Source organism: Colletes latitarsis, chromosome 2 (assembly GCF_051014445.1).
Source record: "Colletes latitarsis isolate SP2378_abdomen chromosome 2, iyColLati1, whole genome shotgun sequence".
NCBI classification, from domain to species: domain Eukaryota; kingdom Metazoa; phylum Arthropoda; class Insecta; order Hymenoptera; family Colletidae; genus Colletes; species Colletes latitarsis.
Window position 1 is genome coordinate 21773026 of NC_135135.1, and position 27105 is coordinate 21800130.

At 46.4% G+C, this 27105-nt stretch overlaps 1 protein-coding gene across 1 annotated transcript in view; it reads left to right on the plus strand.

The window, feature by feature from the left end:
• The window catches only part of Dachs (unconventional myosin-IXb-like dachs), a 94037-nt gene that overhangs the window by 22208 nt on the left and 44724 nt on the right, over positions 1-27105 (plus strand). The window contains exon 4 of the mRNA XM_076784164.1: positions 15321-16360. Coding sequence (XP_076640279.1) covers positions 16006-16360 — 355 coding nt within the window. The 5' untranslated portion in view covers positions 15321-16005. The remainder of the gene's footprint in view (positions 1-15320; positions 16361-27105) is intronic.

Genomic DNA, 27105 nt, shown 5'->3' on the forward strand with positions numbered 1-27105 from the left:
CGGGGATGCAAATGTCCGGTTGCCGAAAATGGACAAATCACTGACGGCTCGCCCCCCCCCCCCCCTTCGCGACCGGGCGAAAGAACGCTCGGCGATAATTACTACAATCGCGGCGAGGTAATTCTGGTGTCTCGTAATTGTCGGCGTTACATCGTCGTGTCTTAAATGCAAATGCAGTTAAGGATCTAAGATGGTAGATTAGCGAGTACGCGGTGCACGTGCACGCACGTGTGTGCACGGCCGTGCATGCATCACGATTCGCTGCAGGGGTTGTCGCTTTTAAAACCGGTGACTTCCAGAGAAGTCGAACCACGGGCTCGGGGATCGCAAACGAGGCGACGAGGAAGGAGGAACTGTACAGGCGAGGGAGGATGGTCAGAATTGAAATTTACGCGTGACTCGTTAACCCGCTATCGGCGAACGGGGACGCTATTCGAGGATAATTAGACGTAATCAGATGGATATCGAGGCAATAATTTTCCGATAATTATAATTCCCTCGTGCTCGGCCTTCTGCCGGTCGGTCTACGCGTTCCATTCTCTCCGAAAGCGGATCGCGTGGATTTTACATCCGTGGATATCGTTCGCCATTATTCCTCCGACCGAAAGGACGAAGGAGGGTGCCAGAAATTGGCCGATTTTTGGATCGTGGTTCATTATTATGACTTTATATAATTTCACGCAGTCCCTGCTGGACGGTTCGATTAATTTTTGGGAAAAGAGCCGTTTGGAAACAATGCTCGTTAGAGATTCGCCGTAGAGATAAATAAGTGGCGGGGGTCTGGTTGATCGTCGCCTGCACGTTCTTCTCTTTAAGCGCCGCTTGGCCTCTTCCCGGGCTCGACGGTCCTTCTCGCCACCCGTTTTCCAGTTGTTCGACGATCATCCAAACACAAGTTTATCAACGGTTCCCCGTTCCTCGAAACTTCCCGCCGCGATACGTCACGTTCCAAACGGTCGAAGTTACTTTACGGGCTGGCCTCTCGAAGGATGCAGTACAAATTACACCGATAATTCTCTGCTCGCCCCTTCCCGCTTAACTTGTTCTCGGCTCTCCGGTCCTTTATTTCTTCCCAACATCGCGAGAAGTATTTGCTTATTCCCTTGGGACACGTTGCGGGGGAAAAATTGCGAAAAGCTCGCGGGGGAGCACTTTCGTTAGAATCGTTGTTATTTCGGGTAATTTTATACACTAGCGGCCAGTTCTTTCAGACATCTTGATAGTTAGATAATATACAGGGTGTTCGGCCACCCCTGGGAAAAATTATAATGAGGGATTCTACAGGCCAAAATAAGACGAAAATCAAGAATACCAATTTGTTGATGAAGGCTTCGTTAAGAAGTTATAAACGTTTGAAGTTCCGTTCATACTGAATATTTTTCTCGAAAATGCGCAGGATTTCGGGGGTATGTCTATTCACCAAAAATGATTGTAATTGATCTCCGCAACCGAAAATAATTTTTCCAGAACGATTTGAAATTTTTTTTTTTTGTCGAAAAATTTAGGTCACTGTCGATTTTTCTTAAAAATTCTTTTTTCATTTTTGGTTATTTTGTTTGACGCCCTACAGAAAAGTTGTCTAATACTTTTTTGTAGGTACCCATGAGCTCTACTTCAAAAAAAAGTTTCATTGAAATATATTCACAATTGTAGGAGTTATGGCCGTTTGAAAATTGGGCCATTTTTATGGGGTTTTTCTCATTTTTGCGGGGTCAAGGACCAACTTTTCGAATATTTTTGCGATTTGTACATATTCTCTATCAAAATACACGTAGTTTGCTTTTTTAAACATTAAAATCGTCCAATCCGTTCAGAAGTTATGATGTTTTAAAGATTCGCATGAAATTTCAGGAAAGCATTTCTGACCTCACATTAGATTTTCAGTAAGGAATTTTTTCCTCGTAACTGGGTAGGATTTCGAGGGTATGTGTAATGACCAAAAATGATTGTAATAGACCCCCGCAACTAAAAATAATTTTTCCAAGACGATTCGAAAGTCTTTTTTTTCACCCAAAACTTTCAGCACTTACTCGAATTTTTTTCTCGAAAGTGGGTAGGATTTCGGAAGTATGTGTACTCACCAAAAATGATTGTAATTGACCCCTGCAACCGAAAATAATTTTTCCAGAACGATTTGAAACTTTCCAATTTCGCCGAAAAATTTAGGCACCTACGTCGATTTTTCTTAAAACTTAGTTTTTCATTTTTGATAATTTTATTTGATGCCCTACAGAAAAGTTGTTTAATACTTTTTTGTAGGCACCCATGAGCTCTACTTCAGAAAAAAGTTTCATCGAAATATATTCACTATTGTAGGAGTTATGGCTGTTTGAAAATTGGGCCATTTTTATGGGGGTTTTCTCATTTTTGCGGGGTCAAGGACCAACTTTTCGAATATTTTTGCGATTTGTACATATTCTCCATCAAAATACACGTAGTTTGCTTTTTTAAACATTAAAATCGTCCAATCCGTTCAGAAGTTATGATGTTTTAAAGATTCGCATGAAATTTCAGGAAAGCATTTCTGACCTCACATTAGATTTTCAGTAAGGAATTTTTTCCTCGTAACTGGGTAGGATTTCGAGGGTATGTGTAATGGCCAAAAATGATTGTAATAGACCCCCGCAACTAAAAATAATTTTTCCAAGACGATTCGAAAGTCTTTTTTTTCATCCAAAACTTTCAGCACTTACTCGAATTTTTTTCTCGAAAGTAGGTAGGATTTCGAAAGTATGTGTACTCACCAAAAATGATTGTAATTGACCCCTGCAACCGAAAATAATTTTTCCAGAACGATTTGAAATTTTTGAATTTAATTGTTAATAACTTTTTAACGAAGCCTCCATCAACAAATATTCTTGATTTTCGTCTTGTTTTGGCCTCTAGAATCCTCTATTAAAATTTTTCCCAGGGGTGGCCGAACACCCTGTATATTCCTTATCGTGATATTAAAATAAGTGTATTCCGTTCGTAGCGAGTCTCAGATATTTTTGCCATTGTGTTTTCGCGTGTCTCGCGGGGATCGTACGGTATCGTTTCTCCCGTTCCCATCATCCGGCAACCTGCGAATGTTCGCTAAATCTCTGCACAGCCTGAAGGGACTCCGGCTCACTTGGTTTCCCATTCCGCAGAACGAGCTCCTCGCATTCTCCCAGCCGTCCTTTACCCCGATACTCTTTGAAGCCGAATATCGGCGCTGCGATAATTGCGAGCGAGTCTAAAGGTTCGTGCGCCGGCCGGACGCGATCTAAGATGAGAGATTAGCCGGTAAGGAGAGGGCCCTGAGCGTACGTACCGGGGCCCGTGTACGCGTGTAAATATGGGGCTGGTAAATAGGCACCGTGGCTGTCTCTCTCTCCTTCCTCCCTTTCCCCGTGTCGATCCTGGCTATCGTCCCGTGTACCAGGATGCGCGGGTACACGTATCCTGGGCTCTCGAACCTACCTAGACGTTTAGCTAGCCGTAGCCCCATACGTATCGTTATCGTGGCATCGTCGTTTTAAGGCCGCGCGCGTTGCCGCGGTAGCGAACCCTTTCTGCTTCGCTAGCGCTGCCCGCTACGGTTCCTTCTCTACCATTCTTTCCAACAATTCAACGACGAACGCCTCCAACGAACCGTCGATGCTCTTACAGTCACCGACAACATTCCATACGCTGCATAATACCAAGATCCCATTATTTTTCTCCGCTTCTTCGTCTCGTTAAACCTTGTCAGTGTTTCGGATTCGATTTAAGTCTGCATGAAAACATACATTTTAACGTTTCATAGTCGGAGGATGTTTAAACAAACAATTTTCCAACGGACGAATAGGTCGTGCTGGCGACACTTATGAACCAGGTTTAAAATTTCCCGCTGACATTGTGATAATCGGTTCGTTGTGCGGTAGATTTCTGCGCGAACTGCCTCAGTCGTCGTTTACTATTAACCGCGGACGGTCGCGTCTTAAAAGTCAGAGCTCGTAAACAAGGACCCTCGATAAGCGTCAGAGGTGGGGATTAGGCGAACGACACGGGCTGGTACGGCTGTTCGTGCCACAATATCTGTGAACTGTTTTATTGACTGTGACAAATTATACACATGAACATTCATCGCCAGTGTTGAGATAATTTGACAACGTACTCGACAGGACATCCAACGAATACTTATAATAGTTGGAAGATTCTACGACGTCCGTAGGATTAAATTCAACCACTCCTCGCGAGGGTAAGTAATTGCACGTTGTACAAAAATGGTTGTAATTCTCCATCTATCTTAACGATTACCAAAGGAGCATATTTCGAGTATTTTGCGGTATCCAGGCAGAAATAGCACGAATTCGTCTCGCGCTATCCGCGTCGTGCCATTTGTTACGTCCCACGCAGCTTAAGGTTCGAAACATCTTGAGTCCATCGCTATTCCTCGTTGGTCAAAAGCCAGGGGGACAGCGTGGTATGCTTCGTCCCGCAGGAAGACGGGCTTTCGAGTTATCGAACCTCCTTCCTCGAAGGGGACACCGAGTCGAGCGCGTTTCCTTAATCCCTTCTGGCCGCGGCTTATCGGCCGACAGATCGTGATCGTTCGGTGCGGCTGCCTGACACCGTGAAACATCGAGATTTAATTAGTATAGAGTCGCGCCACACGACGTCCTCGGCGTGATCGCGCGTGTCCCTCCGCGATATCGGTGCTCGGATTTTTACGCGGTCCCGGGATCGCGAAGCGTGGAAAAGTGTCGTATCAGCGGGCAGAGCTCGTCGAGATCGTGTAACCGACAAGAGACACGACGCAGAGAGAAGCTGCAACGAGGTTCTGATTAAATTTCGAATTCGATTGCCTCCTCTGAACCGTGTCTTTGTCGTTGGGAAAGGTGCTACCCGTTTTAGTACTTTCTTTTAGGATTAACGTTGCATCACGAACGTTGCTAAGGGATTCGAGAAATTTAAGAATCCAAGAGAGTTCCACGTAAATTCTATCCAGCGATGGAACGCGATAGTCTCGTAAAGAATAAGATAGCTACGATTTTCGAACAGATAAAAACTCCAGGAGGAAGAGAACTTTTAAGTACCGTCGCTTTAATTAATCCGTCTCGATGAACCGTCCGCGTCTGTCCACCTTCGAAGCTGAGAGCAGAAAGTTCGCCGCACGATACCCGATACTTGAATGTTTAATAAGATATTCGAGAATTTCACAGGTTTAAAAGAGTCCTAAAAACGAGTAAAGGTTACGGCGGTTCAAAGATCGACAATTTTTCGACTCGAAGTCAGCGGTCCCTTAATTTTGGCGCGTAATATCGGGAAAAAGTCCGCGGGTCTTCGATCGCAATTTATTATTGCGAGATTGGCCTTTGATGAATCGAAGCAAACGATTATTTCGAAGAGAGTGCGTTCTTTTTTCTCCCTCCGAGCCGTTGCACGCGCACGCCTCGTAGTCCGTGGTATCTCGCTCATTAAAGAATTAAGTGAAATCTTCGATGGATAAATTAACGATAAAAGATCCGGCCGGGCGATCTCTCTGAGCGTTCGTTACCTCTGCCGAAGGCCGAGGCCTCGGTGATGTTTTTCAGCGACGATGTGGGAGCGTCGAGAGTTTGGAGGGAGGGACCTCCACCACTGGTCTGACCCTCTAATTATATGGTACATCGTGTACCGAGTGAACGCGGGTCGGAAGGTCACGGTTACAGAGAACCCAGAGAGCACGCCAGCCAGAGATATATCGAAAAATTTGCCGGGCCGCATATTGGCGTTCAGGTTTTCGCGGCGGGTAGTCGGCTGGCTACGAAATTTACCGACCGTCCGATAATAATTATTCGCGCTTCGTGGCCGACGGTTCCCGTCCTCTCGGCTCCCTGGATATTCGGAGCAAAGGCCATTTTTTTCTCTCCGTTCGATGAAATCCGTCTGCTTACAACGTGTCGCTAACTTTTTTCCCTTCGATTTTCAGACCCTGAAAATAAAGCTCCTGACATTCGTGGCTCGATCAATTACACCCTTAACTTCGTAACCGAAACTATAAATTAGCATTCTTAGCACCTAGTGGGATTTACATAGTCGTTCGAAGCATTCGTGAAGTTTTATTCCGCCGTTCTAAAGCGGAATAATCGCCAAAAGCGAGGCGAATGCAATAGCTTAGAGCCCCTCTGCAACCTGGTGTTTAGCAGGTCAGTTAGGCCACCAGGCACCAGACACCCATAATCAATTGTGCGGAGAACTAGAGCCCCGACCAGATACGCGTATCCGAGGGAAGATAATCAGGATGACCTTGGGTCCAGGCAGAATGGCATAAATCTTGCAGGCGGTACGAGTTGACATGCTTTTCTCAAGACAGGTCATTACATAGCGTAACACCCTAAGGCACTTAACAGGCTACGTTAATGCTATTCCTATCACGGTTTTATTTATATTTATTTCAACCAATTTACATCCGTGAATATAACCGTGGTACGGAGTTCCTGCTGTACGATTTAAAAAGAGTCACGATTTCAGATTTATCGCGACAGTTTAATAAAATAGAGTCGAACGAGTAACGAACGTACATTGCAATTTCGCGCGATCAAATTCATTGTCTCCATAATAATTCGCCGGGGCTAACGAAGTTCCAAATTTGATAAGTATACAAATAAAAAGCAAGCTTTCCAGGACCCGGGCGCCACGCAACGGGGAAACAAAATTTTGCATAAAAATTAGAGTTCCGGTTTTCCGGGTCAACCGTGGTGTGCGTGGTTTTGTCGGATATTTCGTGCGCGGTGGGCGAGCGTCTCCCCCGTCGTGATTTACGAGCGTATTTTAAATCCTCCAGATGCTTGCAAGCGCAGCGTTTCGTCCCTTATCTATGCAAAACGCGACCCACGCGAACGTTTGGTCCGCATCTTCTCCCGATACGTTTCAACGTCCGCCATCTTTTTCTCTATCCATCAGTTCCATTTCAAAGGGCCGATAAATTTCACGCGGCTACCGGTCGAACGGGGGAGGCTTAAAATATTTTCTGCTCGATCGGGCCGAGGGATTTTTCAGCCGTTCGCTGGGAGGGGAGGGTCTCCTGTCCAGTCAGCGGTTTTTCTATTTTTTAACGGTCCGCTGGCCGTGGGTGACACCTGTTGCGGACGACGACCGTTCATTCGGGACGAAACGAAATCTCAATCGATGCGTCGTCTTACGGGCCTTTGATGCTATGGAATTCCTCCTAGAAGCTTGTCTCGCGCTTGGGTGGTCACGGGGATCGACAGTGATCGTGCATAGTCATGTTCCGACGCCTGTTGTTTTCCAAACGCGTCTTTTTGTCCTTCCGCGTATTTCTAGTGCTCGGCATGTCACAATATAGCGAAGAATCAACGAAAGAAGTCGAGAAATGCGAGTCCAATGCGCAATTTCTCTTTGAACTCGTTTTCCAAACGGAACCATGCATCCTTTTCCATAATTCGATTCTTCTTGTCGGTCCGCGTATAAAAGTATCGAAGCACGATCATTAATAACGCAATACCTAGCCTTGTTTGTATTCAAGAACTGAATCTTAATATTAAAATTGTATTCGTTATACTAGATTACGCAGCACCGATGATCGTGATTACGGGCTTCCGCTCGGATAAATGATGCGATTTGTATACATATTTCATTCGTTCGTGATAGATTCGCGCCTTCGGTGCACTTGCTTTCCAGATGTTGCTCGTTAACTGTGTTGGATTCAATCGGTTCGAAACGCATCATAATGGATATTACTAATAATCGGTGTATTTGCGTGGCGCGATAAAAGTGAACAGTACGTTGCGCCTACAAATAGAAATATTTAATAGTCGTAGTACAGACATTACTCAAAAATTATTATTAAAAATAATGAAATACGTTTTACAGTAAAGGGATAAAATTGCAGCCAGAACGATACGTTATTTTCAGTAAATAGATATAATCAAAACTTTTACCCAATATTTATAGAATAAACGAACTTCCCGAGCAGTAAGTCGTGGCGTTCTCACAGAAATTTCGTTCACTGCGTGTTTCAGCGCTGTAAAATAATTTTACGTCCGCGACTCGCGACACGGCAGCAAAGTGCAAATTGGCCCTCCGGGTAAAATAAGTTCGACAACGCCTGGTTTACATAAAATACTATGTTGCACCGTATCACTCCACGTCCTCCGTGTCCCAGTCTTGCAGTCTTTGGAGACGCGGTATATTTTACGACGCGTTCGAGTCGCGGGCAGTTAATGAAAGAGGGTCAGGAGGAACCATCGCGTTCTAGGGGGTTGGGAAAAGCCCTCTCGAACCCGCGTTACGTCGTCGTCGTCGCGCGTTTTCACCGAATAAAGCTTGGCCGCGAGCGTGTCGGGAAAGAGCGGAGGGGGGCGGCCTTTGAAATATTCCGAGTGCGCGGCGGCTTATTTATTTCTGCGTTTTCTCGAGACAGCCATCCTCCTACTCTCCTCCGTTCTCGTTCCTAGACGCTTTCCTCGACGCTGGCAGACTTAGCGAGACTGGAATTTTAATTAAGCTTTTTTGCCACCCGCTGAATCCCGGTTCCGGGCGGAACGCTGGTCCCGCGACCACGGAAGAGACGCGCGACGAATCTAACGGGTGGCCTCGTCCCCGCGATTTTCGCGCGTCGCGACCGGAATACGAATCGTCCTCGTCCTGAAGATTTTAATCCCACGGGCTATTGGCTGCGCGAATCGACCCACCTCCGGAGGATTCGTTCGCCGGAAACACGGCGACGAATCAAATGGGAATCTCTTTTAACTAGATAACAGGCGGAACTTTTCGTTACGGTGGATGGCACAACATTCTAACTAAACTCATATATACTTGAACGTCAAATAAACATTAGAGAATGATTATCTTCAGTGTCGTTAGATCTGTCGCTGTTTTACGTTTAAAACATATAGTAGAACGATCGAAAAAGGGACAAAATCGATGGAAACCATCGATCGCAAGTCACGCGCAGAAAAAAAATCGTTCTCACGATCGTTGGTTGCAGGTTGCACGGATCGTTTCCCCGGTTTCCGGCGAGGCCTTCTCGAAAACCTTTCCGTGACCTACGGTCCCGAGGCCTGGCGTCGTTTCAGCAAAGGGGATGCTAAGTAATAGCACCGTAACATCAGCACGTCATCATCGACGCGCAGTGTGTACAACACAGGGCCCGCCACTTCACCGGCCGCCTCACGCACGCCGATCTTTTACCCTCGGCGTTTTTATTTTCTTTTTTTCGCCTCTCGTCCTGTTTGATTATACACGTACGCGGCCGCATTTTGTTCCGCGGTCCGCAGGTTGCTCTCACGTTGCGGGTGTTCGAAACGGAACTTGCCTCCGAGCGATGAACGCGTGGATCCCGAGGATCTCTCGGTGGTTTGGAACGATCGAGGATCCTCGGGAAAGATTGGTGTCCGGCGAGGATATCGTTTGCAAATTTGTCGAGGTTCGCTTCTCAAGGCTAACTCCCCCAACCGTCGTTCGAACGTCCAGTTTATTATATGGGATCTCATTGCATGTATTTTACGTAGTGGTGACCAAGGATTACGAGTAAATTGGGAACATAATACTGCTGGAATCGGATTAAACTCTATCCCATAGAAGGAAAGTAGAAAATGTAGGATTCGTTGTAGCTGCGTATGCTCGAATCCTGTCCTTGAAAGGGGGATATCGTTTAATAGAGGCTTGGAAACAGTATGGATAAGCACGTGGCAAACGCCAGCTGGTGCAAGATAACGCTCTATTTCCGGAGTTTTCTTTCCTCGGTTTCGTTGTACGGAATCGCGGGGGGTCGGCGCCAGCTTTGGCTGCTCACGGGTTCATAAAGTGGAAGTTTTTACACGCGCTCGAATTAACGCGAACGAAGCGTCGATATTGCTCGCTGTTACGAGGCTTCCCCCGTAAACCGCGCCCGTCGAAACATTTGTGGAACAATCGCGGCGAGAAAAAAATAGAACACGGAAATTGATTCCCGTCGGATCGACGTATTATTGAACTGATTAAGGCGCATCGGCGGGACTGTATAATTTACGAGCCGCGTCGGTGCGGTGCATGGAAAATTGATTGATGGATTTCGCGTACTGTATCCGATGTCGGGGGGGCTATACATACCTCGTATCGAATTTATCCCACTATGGACGGTCGAAAAATAGTGTTACGCGTTATACGAAAATCCCGTACACGCGTCCAACGTATTTATTAACTCGTTTTAGTCTCGAGATTCGATACTGATGAAAGTTTAATGAGTGATCAATTAGTAAGTTCTTCGTGCATAATGTTGTCGGGGGCGGGGAACCCAAGCGTCGTTCTTTATTAAAGGTACAAGCACGAGGAAATAGACTAGACTTCCTCAAGCATCTGAATCATTCTGGTGTTACTAAAATAATAATAATAATTCTAGCGAATTTCGAATTTTGACTCGATAAAAATCTCTCCCCTATAACTAGCGCGATAATCCGCAGTTTGGAATTCAGCGTTCACCCTTGGCAGGAAATCTATTTTAGCCTGTGGGTCAAAGGGTGTTCAGAGGGTTAAAATTACAATTTCATTCGATGACGGCGGATAAAACCGCGTCGACGACAAGGCGACGGGGTGAATCCGATCGAACGGCCTCCGTAACACGATCCCAGCGCGATAAGTACTTTATAATCATTCCGTGTGCTCGCGTGTAGGAGAGGGGAGGGTGGCGCCGCATTCCTCTAACCCAGAGAAATACGCAGCGCGGAGTTCGAGGGAGGTTAAGATGATAGACGAGCCGATACGTTCCCACGCGGTCTCGCGAGGAAGTCTGAAAGCCGTTGGTACTCTCCGCTCTTCTCTTCTCCCTGTTGTAGTGGGCGGTTATAAGGCCCCGAGGGCCCAACCGGGCCCCTAATCACAGACTCGCCCTCGCCCGTACGCAGAACGTATGCGTTATTCTTGAACGAGCGCGTCGGCTAAAAGCCGAGTAACGCGTACGTTCTTAAATACACGCTGTTAAGTTCTACCTTCCCTCCTCCATCAGGATTTCTACTTTTCGTTTTATCCAGTCATCCTTGGCAAGTTCTGGCCATTGTCTCTGTTTTTTCCCCCGAGCTTTTAATTTCTACGTTTCCACCTTTCGCATTTTTACACTTTGCCTTTGATGAGTACATCGTTCGATTGTTCTTTGTCATATTTCACACACCGCTAAATTTAATGCCCTACGATTCCTAGGACAAGGTTTCAAGGTTCTGGAGGCCAAAATAAGACGAAAATCAAGAATACCAATTTGTTGATGGAGGCTTCGTTAAAAAGTTATTAACGTTTAAAGTTCCACACGTACTGAATTTTTTTCTCGAAAATGCGCAAGATTTCGGGAGTATGTCTATTCACCGAAAATGATTGTATTTGACCCCCGCAACTGAAAATAATTTTTTTAGAACGATTCGAAAATTTTTTTTTTCGCCGAAAAATTTAGGCACCTACCCCCTGTCGATTTTCCTTAAAAATTCGTTTTTGATTTTTAATAATTTCGCTTGACGTCCTACGGAAAAGTTGTTTAACACTTTTTTGTAGGTACCTATCGGCTCTACTTCAGAAAAAAGTTTCATTGAAATATATTCACTATTATAGAAGCCCTTATGGTTGTTTGAAAATTGGACCATTGTTATGGGGTTTTTCTCATTTTGCGGGGTCAACGAACAACTTTTCGAATATTTTTTGAATTTCTACATATTCTACATTAAAATACGCGTAGTTTGCTTTTCTAAACATTAAAATCGTCCAATCCATTCAGAAGTTATGATGTTTTAAAGATTCGCATGAAATTTCAGGGAAGCATTTCTGACCTCACATTAGATTTTCAGTAAGGAATTTTTTCCTCGTAACTGGGTAGGATTTCGAGGGTATGTGTAATGACCAAAAATGATTGTAATAGACCCCCGCAACCAAAAATAATTTTTCCAGAACGATTTGAAATTTTTTATTTTTGTCGAAAAATTTCAGCACCTACCAACTGTTGATTTTTTTTAAAAATTCGTTTTTGATTTATAATAAACACAACCATAATAAGAAAGAGCTGTCCTGTACCATGCGATTAAAAAGGCTGACAAAGGGGTTTGAAGCGTTCGGTTTTTCCAAATTCGTCCTTGCAACGACTGTTTTCGTTTTTCCATGCTAGTTCCTTCTTCTTCCCTTAGCCTTGCGATCGTCCTGGGCTCGGTATCTGTTGCGATTCGCATATAAGAGGGTGTGCTTGGCGCGTAGCTCGGACGAGGAGGATGCACGTGTCCGCGTTGCATATTATATGCTCGCCCGTTGCGATACACACGCGGCTTACACGCACGCGAGGGATATGCCGAACGGCTTACACGGCCGACGAAATAAAATTATCGCGAGCGGCCTACGTTCTAAGGTAAATCTTTCTCATCGGTCCGAGGGAACGGTTAAACGAACTTTCGCATGGCTGGCGTGTCTCTCGTTGCCTCGCTCTTTACTGCCGCGGGAGTATCGATTTACGAGGATCGAAGGATCGTCCCGAGCGTCCTTGAGACGACATTAACCTCTGAATCATCCCTTTCCTTCCATCCGCGAAGACGCGGCGGAACGGAGTCGATGATCGATGCGAGAAATCGCGATCGTTACGAAGGGACCGGCGTCCATCGTTGTTCATTAAATAAATAAAGTATGTCGGTTTCGAGTGAACACTCGTTTAAAGCGAACATTTTCGAATCGATCGGGACCACAAATAATTTGGATTTAAAAGGCTCGCGTTCTGGCATCGAGCCGAACGCGCTTTTCAGCCCGGAGACCATCATTTTTACATTCAGATTGGCGGTGTTCGATTCAAACTGTAGAGCGGGCGATAGCTATCGAGCATTTCGAATCGAATGGAATTAAAAGCAGCTCGGATTCATATCGAGAGAGACTAGTCTATCCAAATGCACTTTAACTGCATTTGGACATGGTCGATTCACGTTCGTTCGGTCGGGAATCAGAATATCGAAAGTCGTCGTACGAGTCGAGGATCATCGACGTCTGACAAGTTCTATTCACTGGGAATTTCACCTGTGTATCGACGTCACTGGAAACAGGGTCGGTGGATAAAGATCCGGAATTTCGATTCGACCGTAGGTCAGAAATATCTGTCGCGCGTCGCAACGAAGCGAAGATAGAGATCGTGGTCGAGGAAGAGACGTTGGGCGGTAAGCAATGAGTCCGGGAAGGCAAGAAAGCTAAATATATTGCGCGCTAATGCGCTTTAAGCTCATCGGACATAAATTTATCAAACGCAGGCGAGGTTCCCGCGCTGTCGCCTCGAGTGCTGCGTTTCGAAAGCGAAGGCACGGATTCGCATAACGATCAGAACGGATATGATGGACGATTAGTCGTGTGCCATAATTATCAAGAGTCAGAGATACCTCTAGATGCGTGTTTTAATCCCGCATCGTACAAACGATTTTTCATCGAAAGTTTAAGGTCTCGTGTCTGAGATAGGTTTCTTATCTAACGGTTTTTTCCAGCGAAAAGCTCTCGAAAAGGGCTTAAAAATTGGCCTTGTAGACCGGAATACCTCGTCAAATTGGAGCTCGTTTCATCCACTCCTTAAAAGCTTGCAATCCACCTAACCGCAACATTTTTCCCCCAAGAGATAACAGCACCGACTCCCGGGCGATAACCGCGAGCTTTTCACGCCGTGCATAAATTTCTCGTTGCTTTATGAGCTCTGTTTACGTAAAACGTAGTTAGGTCGAGGGGGGGATTCTTTTTAACCGAGAAACGGCTTCTATCTCGTCGGAACGAGGCTGAAAGCTCGGCTATCCGAGTCGCTCGACTATTGCCACCCAGTTTGCTCGGCGAAACACGACGATTCGGTCGACTGGTCGGGGAGATTTCGCGAAAGATAGGCAAAGGAAAGCATCGATTCGGCAGGACGGACGGTTTCCCGGTGTCGACGATAGCCGGCCGATCGAGAATTCCGATCTTGGTTCGTGTATACAACTACCGGGGCCCCGGTGATCGTGTCGCCGGCGGATCCTTGATCGCGAATACTGTAATTCACTGTGGGTGGCACGTGTCGAGTCACCGTTCTTCCCTCTGCTTCGTCGCTCTTTATGCATCCCATTAAGCGTCGTTCACAGCGATCGCGAACGCGTTACGATGCTCGTTCCGAGTTTTCTACGAATGCATCGTCGCGATAACGAGACGACGTCTGCGTCATTGCCTTCGTTAGACGCGATTCCACGACGTTGTTCAGGTTCCGTCCGATTCTGCGTTACATGCGACGTCTGTTGCATCTCGAGTCTCGGAAACCTCGAAGAAAGGGGATAGATTCAGGGTGAAGGCACTTAATATGATCTAGCAAAGGTTAAATGTCAATCAAAATATATAAATAGGCACGTGAGATAAGAAATTGATTCGTTTCAGGGACTATTTTTGCCTTACGCCATTCTACGACGGAATATTTTAATATTTTGAGTCGAAGTGAGAATGTATTTCGTCGCGATGTGTGCGATGCTTAAAATATCGAAGAGGATCTTGTCGACGACAATGTTTATCGACGATTAAGCACGATTAATTGGAACCCCGACGTGTTCGCGTGTCGAATGATCGTCAGCGCTACCGGCGACTTGTCGCGACTCTTTCCCGACCAAATCGACGGCGTGTTTTGGTTAATTAATGCTCTAGACTCGTCTTATATTCTGCCGATACCGTCCGTCGCGCTAGTCATTTCTCGGAAATCATGGAACGAGTCCTTTGGACTCGTTGCCTGAAAGTCGTGCAGATACCTTTCGGAGTGCATGCTCAAAAATTAGAGGAGTACTTGAGCGTGCTCCGCGAATGAAGATAAAGGTGTTATGGCTCCGGGCAGGATACAGTGTGAGATAAAATACAGCTGTTGAGCGAAAATATGTATTGTTAATCGTAGTGGTGGTAACAGAACCGTTAATACGTTTATTGTTGGCCAGCCCTCTAAAATGGAAATGCGCTATTAAATCGTGCCGCTGTCTACCATAATCCATGAATATCCCCCATAACTCTCGGAGTGTTGTTGTTTTATTCGATGTCTCGTAAACGGGAAAATGTATCAATTTCCGCGCGGAGAATTCCAAGGCTTCCTATTATTAACCATAACCGTGTTTCTTTACCGTTCTACCGTAAAAGAAGTTTCCTTTTTATGACATAGAAAAATTACATCCACCCCGCGTTTCATCCCTCATTGAGTTGGCATGAATTTAACGGCTGTACACGGTCTTTGTTAAGTGCATTCTTCCGAGTCTTCTACAAGGAGAATAATAATTATCTGCCTTTATCGATGCTACTTTTAACGCGTGATTCGCTGTACAATTCTTCTCTCTTCTTCGATCGGTACCCGTCTCGTTCTCCCGCGATTCTGCATCTTACGTTGTGTAACCAGAAGTTTGTTTCAGGGTCCAGGGAGAGGCGGTGGTCGCGTCCCGAAGAAAGGATGGCGTGGAAGCGTAAACGACGTTCCGACGCCGAGGGACCGCCGTTGGAAAGTCGGTCCTGGTCGCAGCCGCCATCGATTCACGGTCGAAATCGACGCGTGGAGCATCGAATCGGGTGAAAACCAAGGAAAACCGGTGGTTTTGCGGCGGGATCGCCGGGCATCGAAGGCCACGGCTGGATCAGACGAAATCGCAAGGACGAACGGAGCTTTCGGATTCGAGCCACGTAACCTGGAATCGGTCCTCGAAGCCTCGTCTTTGGAGCCGTTGTCGAAGATGGTCTCGCGGGCGAGACACCGATCGGTAGGGATTCGATTCAATTAACGGTCGCGGGAGTGCGAAGAAACGATCCCGAAGCGGAGATGTTCTAGCGTGGCGTAAGAGCCGGGCGGTTCGAGCGACTGGTTCCTCGACGGGATCCTATTAATCGCGATGAAGTCTCATTAAGACCGCGGAGTCCCTCGAGTCGAGGGCGTGAAACTCGCGAAGCGGCCTGTCGCCCGCGACGCGGAATATTAACTGTTCGTCCGCGCGACTAGCGTAGGAAGAAAAGCGAGAAGGGTGAGAGTTTGCTCGCGGGGCGGCTCGAGACTCGTTTCCCGGCCGATTAGAGACGCTTTTCTGAGCCAAAGGGCCCGGGATTAATATGTGCTTTGGACGAGTGCCGCGAGCTAGAAGTTGCGAGACCGGCGAGAACTCCGACGACAGCTGTCGAAAGGAAGACGAGGGGATCGTGGAGCCCTCGGGGAGACCCTATCCCGCGGGGATGGGTATGCTTCTGCCAGACGAGACGTACGAGGAACGCTCCTCGTCCTCGAGACGCAGCTCCTGCCCGAACGTTCTCGCGGACATCGACGAGGTCGAGGCCGCCAAGGCTCTGGCCGCGTTCAGAAAGTGCGACGAGTTCCTCAAGAGGCACGGTATCAGACCCGAGTTCTTCTGTCGCCATAGGGAGCGTCTGGCGCTGCAGACATGGCTGTTGCAGAGGTCCAAGCTGTCCGGTGAGTCTTTTATCGCTTACTTAATTTTGTATAAAATATAATCGAACGGTATACTGGAATTTCGTTTGTAAAAATCGGTAGAGAGAACGTGGAGATCGGCGACGCGTTAAAAATGACATTTTTTTCCTCCCCCTCCGGAACTCGCAGAGTAAATGGACGGGTCTCTATCGCGATGTAATTGTCGCGAGCATTTTTTCATGTTCTCGCTAACAGATTCGCATGGAAAAGGAACACGCATCGAGGGTGACAATTTACGCGAGCAGCGTGTAGACCGTTTTCAAGCTGTTCCGCGCGCTCGGAATAGGAACGGTTCAATTGACCGATCGGACACGAGCGGTTAAATTGACGTTTCTCGTTACCTAGCTCGATTATTTTGTTGCAGAGGCTTTTTCGCGCAATGGAACGAATCGTTCGCGTAATTGGTTACCCCTTTTCCAAATTTACGCGTTTCCGTTTGTGAATCCAATCAAACGCACTCGCTACCGAGATTTATGCATTATCTGTTCTTATCCCGCGCTGCTCCCGAGTAGTCTATTAATCGGTTGTCATAAAAAGTGAAAAATGTTATTAGATTTAATTACTTGTACAATAACGGAAAAAGGTAGTAACTGCAATGTACTTTCCAAAGGGCGAGACATTTTGAAATACATTACTTTTAGGGGAGAACGAGAAGATCGTGCGCGAAATCGAGCAACGTCGTTCGGGCGTTCGTTCGGTCTCGCAACGTTCGATTGTTCGCAGCCGCAAACTGTTTGGCAATTTTTGCAACGCCCGGATCGATACTATCGGCCCACGTTTGATGTTAATTCCGATTTCGACCGGGCACCGATAATTTCGTTACGGTGCGTACTTAACGATCAGGCCGAAACGCGCGAATTTCGCGACCGAGCGCCACGCTACCGGAGGGCATTAATTTTTGTTTTTAACGAGCCTCCCGTATTTATGCAACGGCGCGCGTTAGCGCAATTGATTTAATGCCGGGCATTAATCGAGGCCATTCAAGCCCGCCTAAATTATGAATGTAAAAGTACATTTGCCCCTAGCGACCGTTGTGCATGTCGACTTCGGGACACGGCTCCCTTTCGTTAACGAAATTCGATATTCCTCGATTTGCTTGAAATCTATTTTCGAATTTGTAGGAATTTAATAATCTTATTTTAACGCGTTTTCTTTTTAATCTAGTGGTAAAAAATTTGGGTATTACACGTTACAAAAGAATTCGATAAAGCTTACGGATACTTGGAACGATTCTGATATATGAAATATGAAACGGAACGCGTAGATACATTAAGTAAAGTGGAAAGTTGTGAGGGATTGTAATGATCGTCGGCATTAAAATTGATCCATCATCGGAATAAACCGTTTCGGAGTTCGGAGCTTAATTCTAGCCATCGCGACGATTCGTAATCGGATTCGTCAGCGTTGCGCGATGCATTCGCTCGCGAAACGATTCATTCGTTTCCTGTCTCCGAGCGTAACAAGTTATGGAACTCGACACCTCGAGCTATTGCATCGTCTATTTTGACGCAGCAGTTTAAGACAGACTAGTGCTCCGCGCTTATGTCATCATCGCGAAGAGAGTTAACGTATCAGAGAACTATGTAGTTGGACGTAGCAGCCAGCATCTGCGGTAATCTTCTCTGACGCGCAGAACGAATACACAGCGTGTACCGCAAAGTTCAACTTCGGGTTTTGTATCATTAAAACGCTCAGGCCTCGTTCCCCGCAAGTTTCCAACGTAAACGATCGCATTAAACTAAGATCATCGGAATGCGAATGGTTTACGACGTACACGTTTCATACTTTATGTCAAAATGTATAAAACGTGTCGTAAGGTAGTCGAACATCTTCTCTTAGGAAGAATATTTACAGGAATCAATTCGTGGAAAACGAAACCAGTGGTTTTTTTTTTAAACAAATAGGTGTAGCCTTAGAACTTCGAAAGCGTATGTGTGCGACGGAAAAAAGCATTGCATGCAATGTTTATGCCATACCTCACCTCGTCACCTCGTCTGTGGGGTGACGCAGCGCAGCACAGCACAGCATTTTGTGTAAACGGTGCGAAACAATTGACTTATTGCATCGCGCGACAACGTGCGATGTGAAATTGTTTTACATTATGTCCAGCCTGAGTGTGACAAATCGGTCACGCGATTCGCTGCGGTGCTTTGAAATGCGAATTTAATGTTATTTTGGAGAAGGAACCGAAGCGAAACGTGTAACACGTAGTAATAATCAATCGAATCCATTTTTTTTATTTCATTATAGAAAGTAAATTCTAATTATCGATATTTAACACCAACGGTGATATTTGGTCGGTGTTATTTTCGTAAAAGTCTAACGAATTCCGACGGGACAAGACCGTGGATCGAGTTTAATTTATAATCTTATTACAGCCACTCCAATTTTGTTCTGGTGCTTCGCGAGATATCCGCCCGGTGCGTGGATTACGGAGATAACTTTTCTCTTCTTTAATCACGATCAGATAAACTTTTCTTTTCAGCCAGTCAGTCAAAAACGGAAGGTCTCTTTAACTGTACGGAGTAACTGCTTGTACTCCGGCCTGCTCGTGGAAGTTTTAAGTTCCCGACTAAAAAGTTTCTTAACTATCAAATCATCCGGATATATCACGGTTCGCTTATCTCCCGCGTAGAATTCGAGCTTCGCGGAAAAGCGATGCTACCTATTGCGATTCCTCTCGTGCCGTGTTTCTTTATAAGATCGAGCAGTTCTTCTCTTTGCAGCGACGTTAATTAAATGCTTTCCTCCGCGTCAAAGATTCCTCACCTCACACTCGAAACTTTCTTTCCATAGATCCGAGCGATTTTTCCGGGGCGATGCTTTCTCAAGCACCACCATTTTCAAACCGATCGTTGAAATTCCGCTACTTCGAGGTCCTTCACGAAGTTAAAACAAAATTGTTTTACCCCTGATCTTCCTTTTCCAATAATTTCATACAAAGTTTCCGTCGGTGAACGGAGCTAAAAATATACGAAATTGTACGTCGGGCACACCCATTATAAATTGCGGTACGAACGATCGCAATTTTGATCGCGCGTAAAACACTGTTGAGACTGCAAAGTCGATAATAAATATGGGATCCATGCGTTCGTACAATTCGATCGTATTATAGGTTTCTACTAATTTGTCGTTCGATTGGAAAGAAAATGAAAACGGTCGATTACCGGGCACAGAATACGCAATTACGAGTAAATTCCGTCGTGATGCTTTGTTGGTCCCAGATCAGAATATAAAGACCGCGTAATTACGGGGACGAAATTACACCGTGTTTTATAATCAACGTAATCACATCCCGCTCTCTCGAACCGAACAATTAACGTTGGCGTATATCGGGGACGGGGGCCCCGGTTTTATCATATTAATCGATGTCCGGCATTTTCGATGTTTCGCTCGGCGAATCGTTTCGCGTTCACCCGGTTTCCTGTTTGCCAGTCGTGTTTGTTTATTGCTCGTCCCCGGAATCGAATGCAACCGTTCCGGGGCGAGATAACGCTCTCGCTTCTCGTTCGCTTAACTTTCTTCATATAACTTCTTCCATTCGTTGTCTCCGTATCGCGTCGCTCGGCATCAGCGAGTTACGCGGACGAAATTGCGTTCATGCATTGGCACTCGCGATAAACGAACGGCAGACAGCGTGTAAATGGAACTAGCGTCGCGGCTTTCTGCAAAAAACTTTGATAAAGCGGGTGCAATTTTACAGCGCGAAGCGCATTGAATATTCCTCGCGCGTCTCTGACCCGACATTGAAATATCTGTCGCGTTTCGTGTCGCGAAACTGATTCGACTCCCTCAAACTTCTCCAGCCTCGACGTTGTCGTTTTAATTATTCAACTTCGATCGCGAGCTCCGCGCTTCGAATTAATCCTTTCGCATATCTATGTTTTTCTATAAATTTGATCGACACATCGACGGTCGAATAGAAATAGTAATTCGCGTTCGCAAAGGTAACCCTTTTCAAAAGATAATCGGGCACAAGAACAGGCTCTTCTCGTATCAATCCACCCACATATCTAGTAATCTGGTAGCGTGGTACGAGCGGTCTAATTGGAAGGATTTGATGGCACGATCAGCAGTCAAAGACGATATAATGCGAAATCGCGGCCTGTGAAACGGTCGGGTATACTTAGGTTCAGCTCGCGTCAGTCGTGGATTCACGTAATTAGTGTACTCGGCGGTAATGAACCCTCCACTATGGGCCGGGCCGTCGGTTAATTAGGTTGCACGTTGATTTATTACGATCGCGAGGTGTCCGTTTGTTAGAGGCGCCTGAACGCATCCTTCTAACCGGCACACTGGAATATAGGTGAAAGCACAAAAGAGTCATTTGTCTTGTAATTGAAAGGAGCGTACGCTTTGGTGCCTCGTGATCAGTGAAAGAGAAATAGGGTTTCGCTCTCGAGCGTTAGGGAATTCTTCGTTGCCGGATAAAGGTGGGATAGGTCTCGAGATTGATATCCGAGCTGCTTCGAGCGTTTCGCGAGGGTTCGCCACTAATTTCTGTGCTATAGTAATTGCAACAACTATTTTTCTCCGCGTTTAAAGATAGGTCGAAAATAAAGGACAACCTTCCTTTAACGCTTTCCATTCGAGATAATTTCAAGATTGGTCTTGGTTCTACTTACGTTGAAGTTAGATCTCAAAATAAACATAGAAGACAGCATAAATAATAATAGTTGATATATTCATTGGATAGAGGATGAAATGCCCTTTAAAATGAGCGTTCGAACAAGTCGATAGCGTAATTAGTTCCGGAGATATAACGATTTTAGTTTCAAGTCGATGCGATGGCCAGTTTCGGAGATACGAGGGTCCGAAGCGTATGTTTACGTTCATTGACGGGAGGTGAATGAACTCGCGGGCGCGACAGTAGTAAACAGTGCGTAGTAAATTCTTGAAAATACTACGCCTCCGCGTCACGTGACTGTCTCGACTCACACGCGAGAGAGAGGCCCGACGTGACGCGTCAGACGGAGACAGAGATAGTCCAAATTAAAAAAATTACCTTTTACATAAATTACGATATCTCGAAAACGGAAAGTCGGATCGACAAAAACCAAAAACCATTTTAAAGAGGAAGGTTTGCCGCCGCTAACAGTGGCTCGATTATGGAAAAAACGCTAGCGGTTTCGGAATTACACTCATGTAAAGTTTGACTATTTTTAATATGTTTTATTAGACTGTTCCAAGACGGTTGATACTGAAGATTCTCTCCTTTAGAAAAAAAAAGAGTACTTTCGTCGTGCAAAGAAAGGTAAATTCTGACGCGCGGAGAATGCGAAAAGTATTATACGTAATTTCATAAAGTACGATGAGTAGATAGAGTGCGCAGGATGGACGTGAGATATCGTCGGCAAATTGGTCAAGCAAGACCGACGAGAGAAACGCGATTCGTTTTCGTTGCTCAACAGGCCGTTTCGAATTTACTTACTCGCCGAGCGATAAATCATTTCGCGCGGTCTCTCTAAATTACGGCTAAGCATCGTGTACGTTTATTTCGTTATTTATTCGGGACAAATTTATGGACACATTTATTATGAAAATTGATATTTTGTTGATCGAACGGCGAACGCGAGGCTGTTTGACGGTTCGTGCGCGCGTTCGGCGCGGAACCGAGACGAATAAAATCAATTTCCGGGTCCATTGAGCGTTTCGAGCGTCGAGCGACTGCAACGCGCGAAAAAACCGTCTTCTCGGCGGGATCGATACGATACAATTCGTTTAAAAAACGGTGATCCTTGTACAAACGTTAAATTTATTTTATTCGTCGTTTCGCCGCGGCGTGTCGCAGTCGCGTTTCGGATTTGTAAAGCGACGTTGGACCGTACATATCGATTATTTATTTTGTAAAATATGGATAACACAGGCTTGATACGTTCCAGTTTAATAATTGAAAGTAGCGGCGACAGAAATTACCGGATGCAATAGTTGGTTCCGGCTCCGGCGAACAATGGAGAGATCGTCGAGCGAACGTATGAAAAACAACTCTCGAGTTTAATCCGATGTTAAATTGAAACGCGTCGATACAAAGCGTTTATCCCGCTCGACGAAGTGTGTTTCGCCCGTGACCACGCGGAATAGGGATTATTTGAGCCGAATCGTGAATTATTTTAACTGCGCGATATCGGGGGCGGATCGGGCGCGGTTCCATTGTAGGATTTTCCCCGCGGAATCGTTACATTTTTTTTTATTTTGTTGTTCGGCTCGTTGTTTCGTTCGTGCAAAAGATAAACACGGTGGAATCGTAATCGAAGTTTCTTTCCGTCGCGCATGAAATTTCGATTAGAATTTATAATCGAGACTCGCGATCTTTAACCGCGAGCAAGAATCGCAGTATTCTTGGAATATTTCATTTGCCCAACGCGGCCTTTAACTATCAAGCGTGTAATCGCGGAAAAGCGGTGGTTACCGGTTATTATTGCTCAAAGTAAACAGTCTGTATTTTCGAAAAATTTCACCGCCCGGGATTATCCTTTTCCAAGCACGGCAAGAAGCTAAAATATCGCGAGGAAGTACTCACGGCGGAGAATAGGTGGCTAAGAATAATATTGATCGAGTGCAGAGGATTCCGGTCGCGTTAAATATTTGATGCCGACTCTCTCCGTGCTTTTGGTTCTTTACGTGGAGTTTGATAACGGTGTCGGAGGGACGGGATCAAAAGCGACGTTTGCGGAAACAGTAATTACGCGATTTAAATTGCGGAGCGGATTGGTATTTCGCGTAATTTTTCTCCGTTTCTCGACCCGTGGTTCAATCTCGATTCGAGACGTCGACTTTCGAACGAAACTCGTTTGTGCTTTTCTAGCCCCGAAGAGAAAGGGCGAATGCACTTTTTTTTTTTAGCATATTCGTTAAAAATACTGGAGCAGAGATTTTTCTCTTATTGTTGGTTCGAAACGTCCGCTTAATTCCTTCAAAATCGGACGAATGTGCTACGAAATCGTAAGTGGTTGAAGATAAAAATCGTGGAAGCTTTCTGTCAAATTCTTCCTTTACTTTTCAACGAAAAATCGCATTTTCGATCGGAGCACGAATTCCGCCGCGCCCTTTACGAAGATGCGAGATCTCGGAGTGGGGAAAACGCAGGGGAGGGATGGATGGAAATTTCATCGGGATTTATTAGCCACGGGAAATCGACTGAGGCTCGGTAATGACCGAGGCATTACTAATGGGACGCGAGGAGGGGGGGGGGGCAAAAAAGGGCGGAACTGGCTGCCAACGTAACAACGTCGATGCAAAAGCGAACAAAATGCCGTCAGGTGTTGCACCCATAAATCACGTCGTGTACGTACCACCTTTCTCAATCTTCGTCGTGACGCGGCGCGCAGCACATTGCATCGACCACCGATGCATTCGATAAATAAAACATGCAGCGCGAAAGGAAGGACCCGCTGCGGGTATAGATTTCGCTGACGATTGCATGCTTAATTCAGGTATGCATCGTTGCGTAATATTCCACCGTGTCCGCCGACTTAACGGTTCCAGTTTCTTTCTTGTGCTCCGCGAAACGGAGCCATCGAGGACGACACTCGAGCTCGCTGGGAACGGGCACGAATCCTCGTCAGGAGTGGGGAATCGCGGCCTTGAACGGCCAAATTCTTTCGCCTCCACTGCAACTTGCTCGAATCTCAGCTTTTGAGACTACTCGAACTGTTAAGAGATGCTGTGTTAAATTCAACGCTATGTTTGTTTCAACTTTTCCGTAGAATCGAGATCGTATCACGAAAAGAGGATCCTCGTAGGAGGAGGTTGCGTGCACTTTCGACGCCGGATCGATTTTCCACTTAGCGTTTTCCTTTTTTTTTTTTGTTTTTCGCTTGCTTTTTCTTCGCCATGCTGGCTTTCGTCCAGCTGTAAATTCTTTCGTGTAACGTCTCGTACACCGCCGGGGAGTATGCGCGAACGTATTACACCGGGCGAGCCTATTTACGCGACGGAGCGTCTGCTTCCTATTCACGACGGTGTAGTAAATATACCAGGGAGAGAGGGAGACACTTTCTATCGTGGTTATCATAAATTTGCATTAGGGGCCACACGCCGTCGGTTTTGCGGGCGTCGTTGGTCTCCGGCGCGGGCAAAAACGTGGAACGCGAACGTCATAGACGACGTTAAATCAGCAAATTTCGAGGCGTCGCGCGCCGACGGAAATGAAGATCCAGTTCGTTAGCAGATAATTGAATTAATATCGACACGCTTTGGTGTAAAAACCGTCTCCGTGCTCTCGACGACGCGACAAAAACGCAACGTTACTTTCACGTTTGATACGGGAGAGAAGGGTGCAGATTATAGCAATCGTCGAGCTAATTGGCCTCTCGAAACCACCCCTGTTTATACCACTGTCTGTTTCGTTACTTTGCGTTCCGCTTTAAAGCGTGGGTGCTCGCATACGGGGCTGTCAAACCACGTCAAACAATGATAAATTAGGACAGATCTCCATGCAGATGTACCGTGGGTCTGTTCAGGACCATTCGATGCGAGATTTGTTGGAATTTGCTCGGGAATTTAAAGAATTACGATCACAATAGATACAACAGAAGTAAATAAATGGGCGAAGTAAGTTATATTTTCCCTCTAGATTGCACGAGAAGACTACTGATTTTCGTGAAACCAGCGAGTGGTCGTATCGTGAATAAATTAACCGCGAATTTCTCGGTCGTTTTGCCGGGGTTTGTCGCGCAGGCGATTCGCGGGTCCCGCGAGAAGAATTACGCTGGTCGTGGCCGAGTCGTTAATCACCGGTGCCGTAGGACGAAACTTTCGTCGCCCGTGCAGGACCTTATCTCGGACAGCGTAATTTTTAAGCGACCGTCCGGTAATTACAAGGCATTACGAGGCATCGATGCGAGCCGCGGCTTCGTTATAAATCAAGACAGATTCAACGCGCGCGAACCGAAGAGACTCCTACGAGCGGTCGGGGAGATAAATCATCGCGTGGCCAGTTCCGGACCGCGAGACGCTTTAAAATTCGTCGAACCTGCACCACCATCAGCAGCCAGCGACGCGAGGTTTTATCCGCTTTATCAGGTTTTCGGTCGGCCGGCCGATACGCCGCCATTGTCCCGGGCATAATTAGATCGTTGCACCGCCGGATCCCGTGCATATATTTATTGCCTTCTATGCGGCCGAGCCGGGCCTGCAGGTGGTGCGATTCGAGCGTGTAGAACCGCGTGACCGTGTCCGTGTCCGTGTAGACGAAACACAGAGTCTGCACGCGGGACGGCCGATAACTCAGCCAGGAGGTATATAATTATCAAACTGCGTAATTGTTAATTATTGTATGCCATTGTTGGCGACCGGTAATTAATGCGGTGCCAAACTCCCACTCGGTACGTGTCTCACGCGATCGTACGATTGATTGGAGAACCATCGCCTCGTCCGCCCTCGAACGACCCTTAAACGCAGAGGGCTGCGAAGCAGGAAGTTCCCCGAAGGCAGATAGGACTCGATATACCGTCCGCTTCCATCGTTCTCGCGATCTTCAATTTCCCTCCGCCTCGAACCGATTTAACTATAAATGGTTACGAGTTGCTCGGAATTTTTTCTCGAAAAATTGATCCCTCGATACACATATTTTATTATTTCCTACGACATTAGGAACGCGTGACCCCAATGTTACTACGGTGTCTCGTGTTTGCAATCGCTCGTCGCACGTCGGAATCGAATCTAATCTCGATCGTCGAGAATCGTCGCGGTCCCAATCGACGAGTTATATTTTCTAATTCGAACGATCGAGGTTTGTCGGATCATAGCGCGCTGTTAGCTGTCCGTGTTGTTCGTATGGAAAATAAATCCCAGTCGGTAGGCGGGCGGGCTGGTGTACGATCGATCATTCCCGTTAATTAATTCATCCGTCAATTAGCAACGCTGCCGCGACTCGGTGGTCGTGTGCGTGTGTGTGTGAGTCGACTCACGCGCGGTTCACGCCTAGATCTCCGGCTGCGCTGAAAAGATGAGAACAAAAGAAACAGGGCCGTGAGGGAGGGAGGGGTGGTGTGGAGTAAAGGTAAAAAAGGGGGAAGGGGTGGGAGCCATCGTCGTCTCGGGAATTTAATTAAATGGAGAGAGGAGACGAAGGGTAAGGCGATACAGGATTCGGTGTCGGCTGCAAGAAGCTTGCATCGAAGCCCTTTCTTTCGACTCGCCTTCCTAATGATTTTCTCGCTCGCGACCAAGCAAACTTCCCTTGCTTACCTCTGCTTCGCCTTCCGTTCCTTCTTACGCGAAACGATGCCTGCTTTTTTTGTCGACCCGCTGCTTCTAGACGCGTGCCTCCGCCTCTCGTCGAATTTTCCTCCGCGTACGGTGAAAGTTCACGCGAGCATCCAAACTTTCCCGGGGGTTTCGTATTCAAATCGTCGCCGAATCGCTGTTTCGACCCCGAGGCGTCTCTCGTTCGATACTTTTGGCTGCATCGCAGGGACAGATTTTTATTTATTTACAAAACGTCAGGATCGTTACCGATATTTTGAATACGATCGATAGAAAGTTTGTAGGCTCGTTCGAGATCGGGTTAGACGAGCGTTTTGAGGGCACTTAAGTGTACTACGATGTAATAATTTTGCAAGCGTGTCGTGCAGCTTGTCTCCGCGGACGGTGTTGCGTTGACTATGTCTGTCGATAATGTTTGAGTATGCGTCCTCCTTTGGATCTGTGTCTGGAGATGCCTACTCGTGTTCTCCCAGGTGTGCGATTGGTGGCGTCGAACTGTACTCTCTGCGTGATGTGCG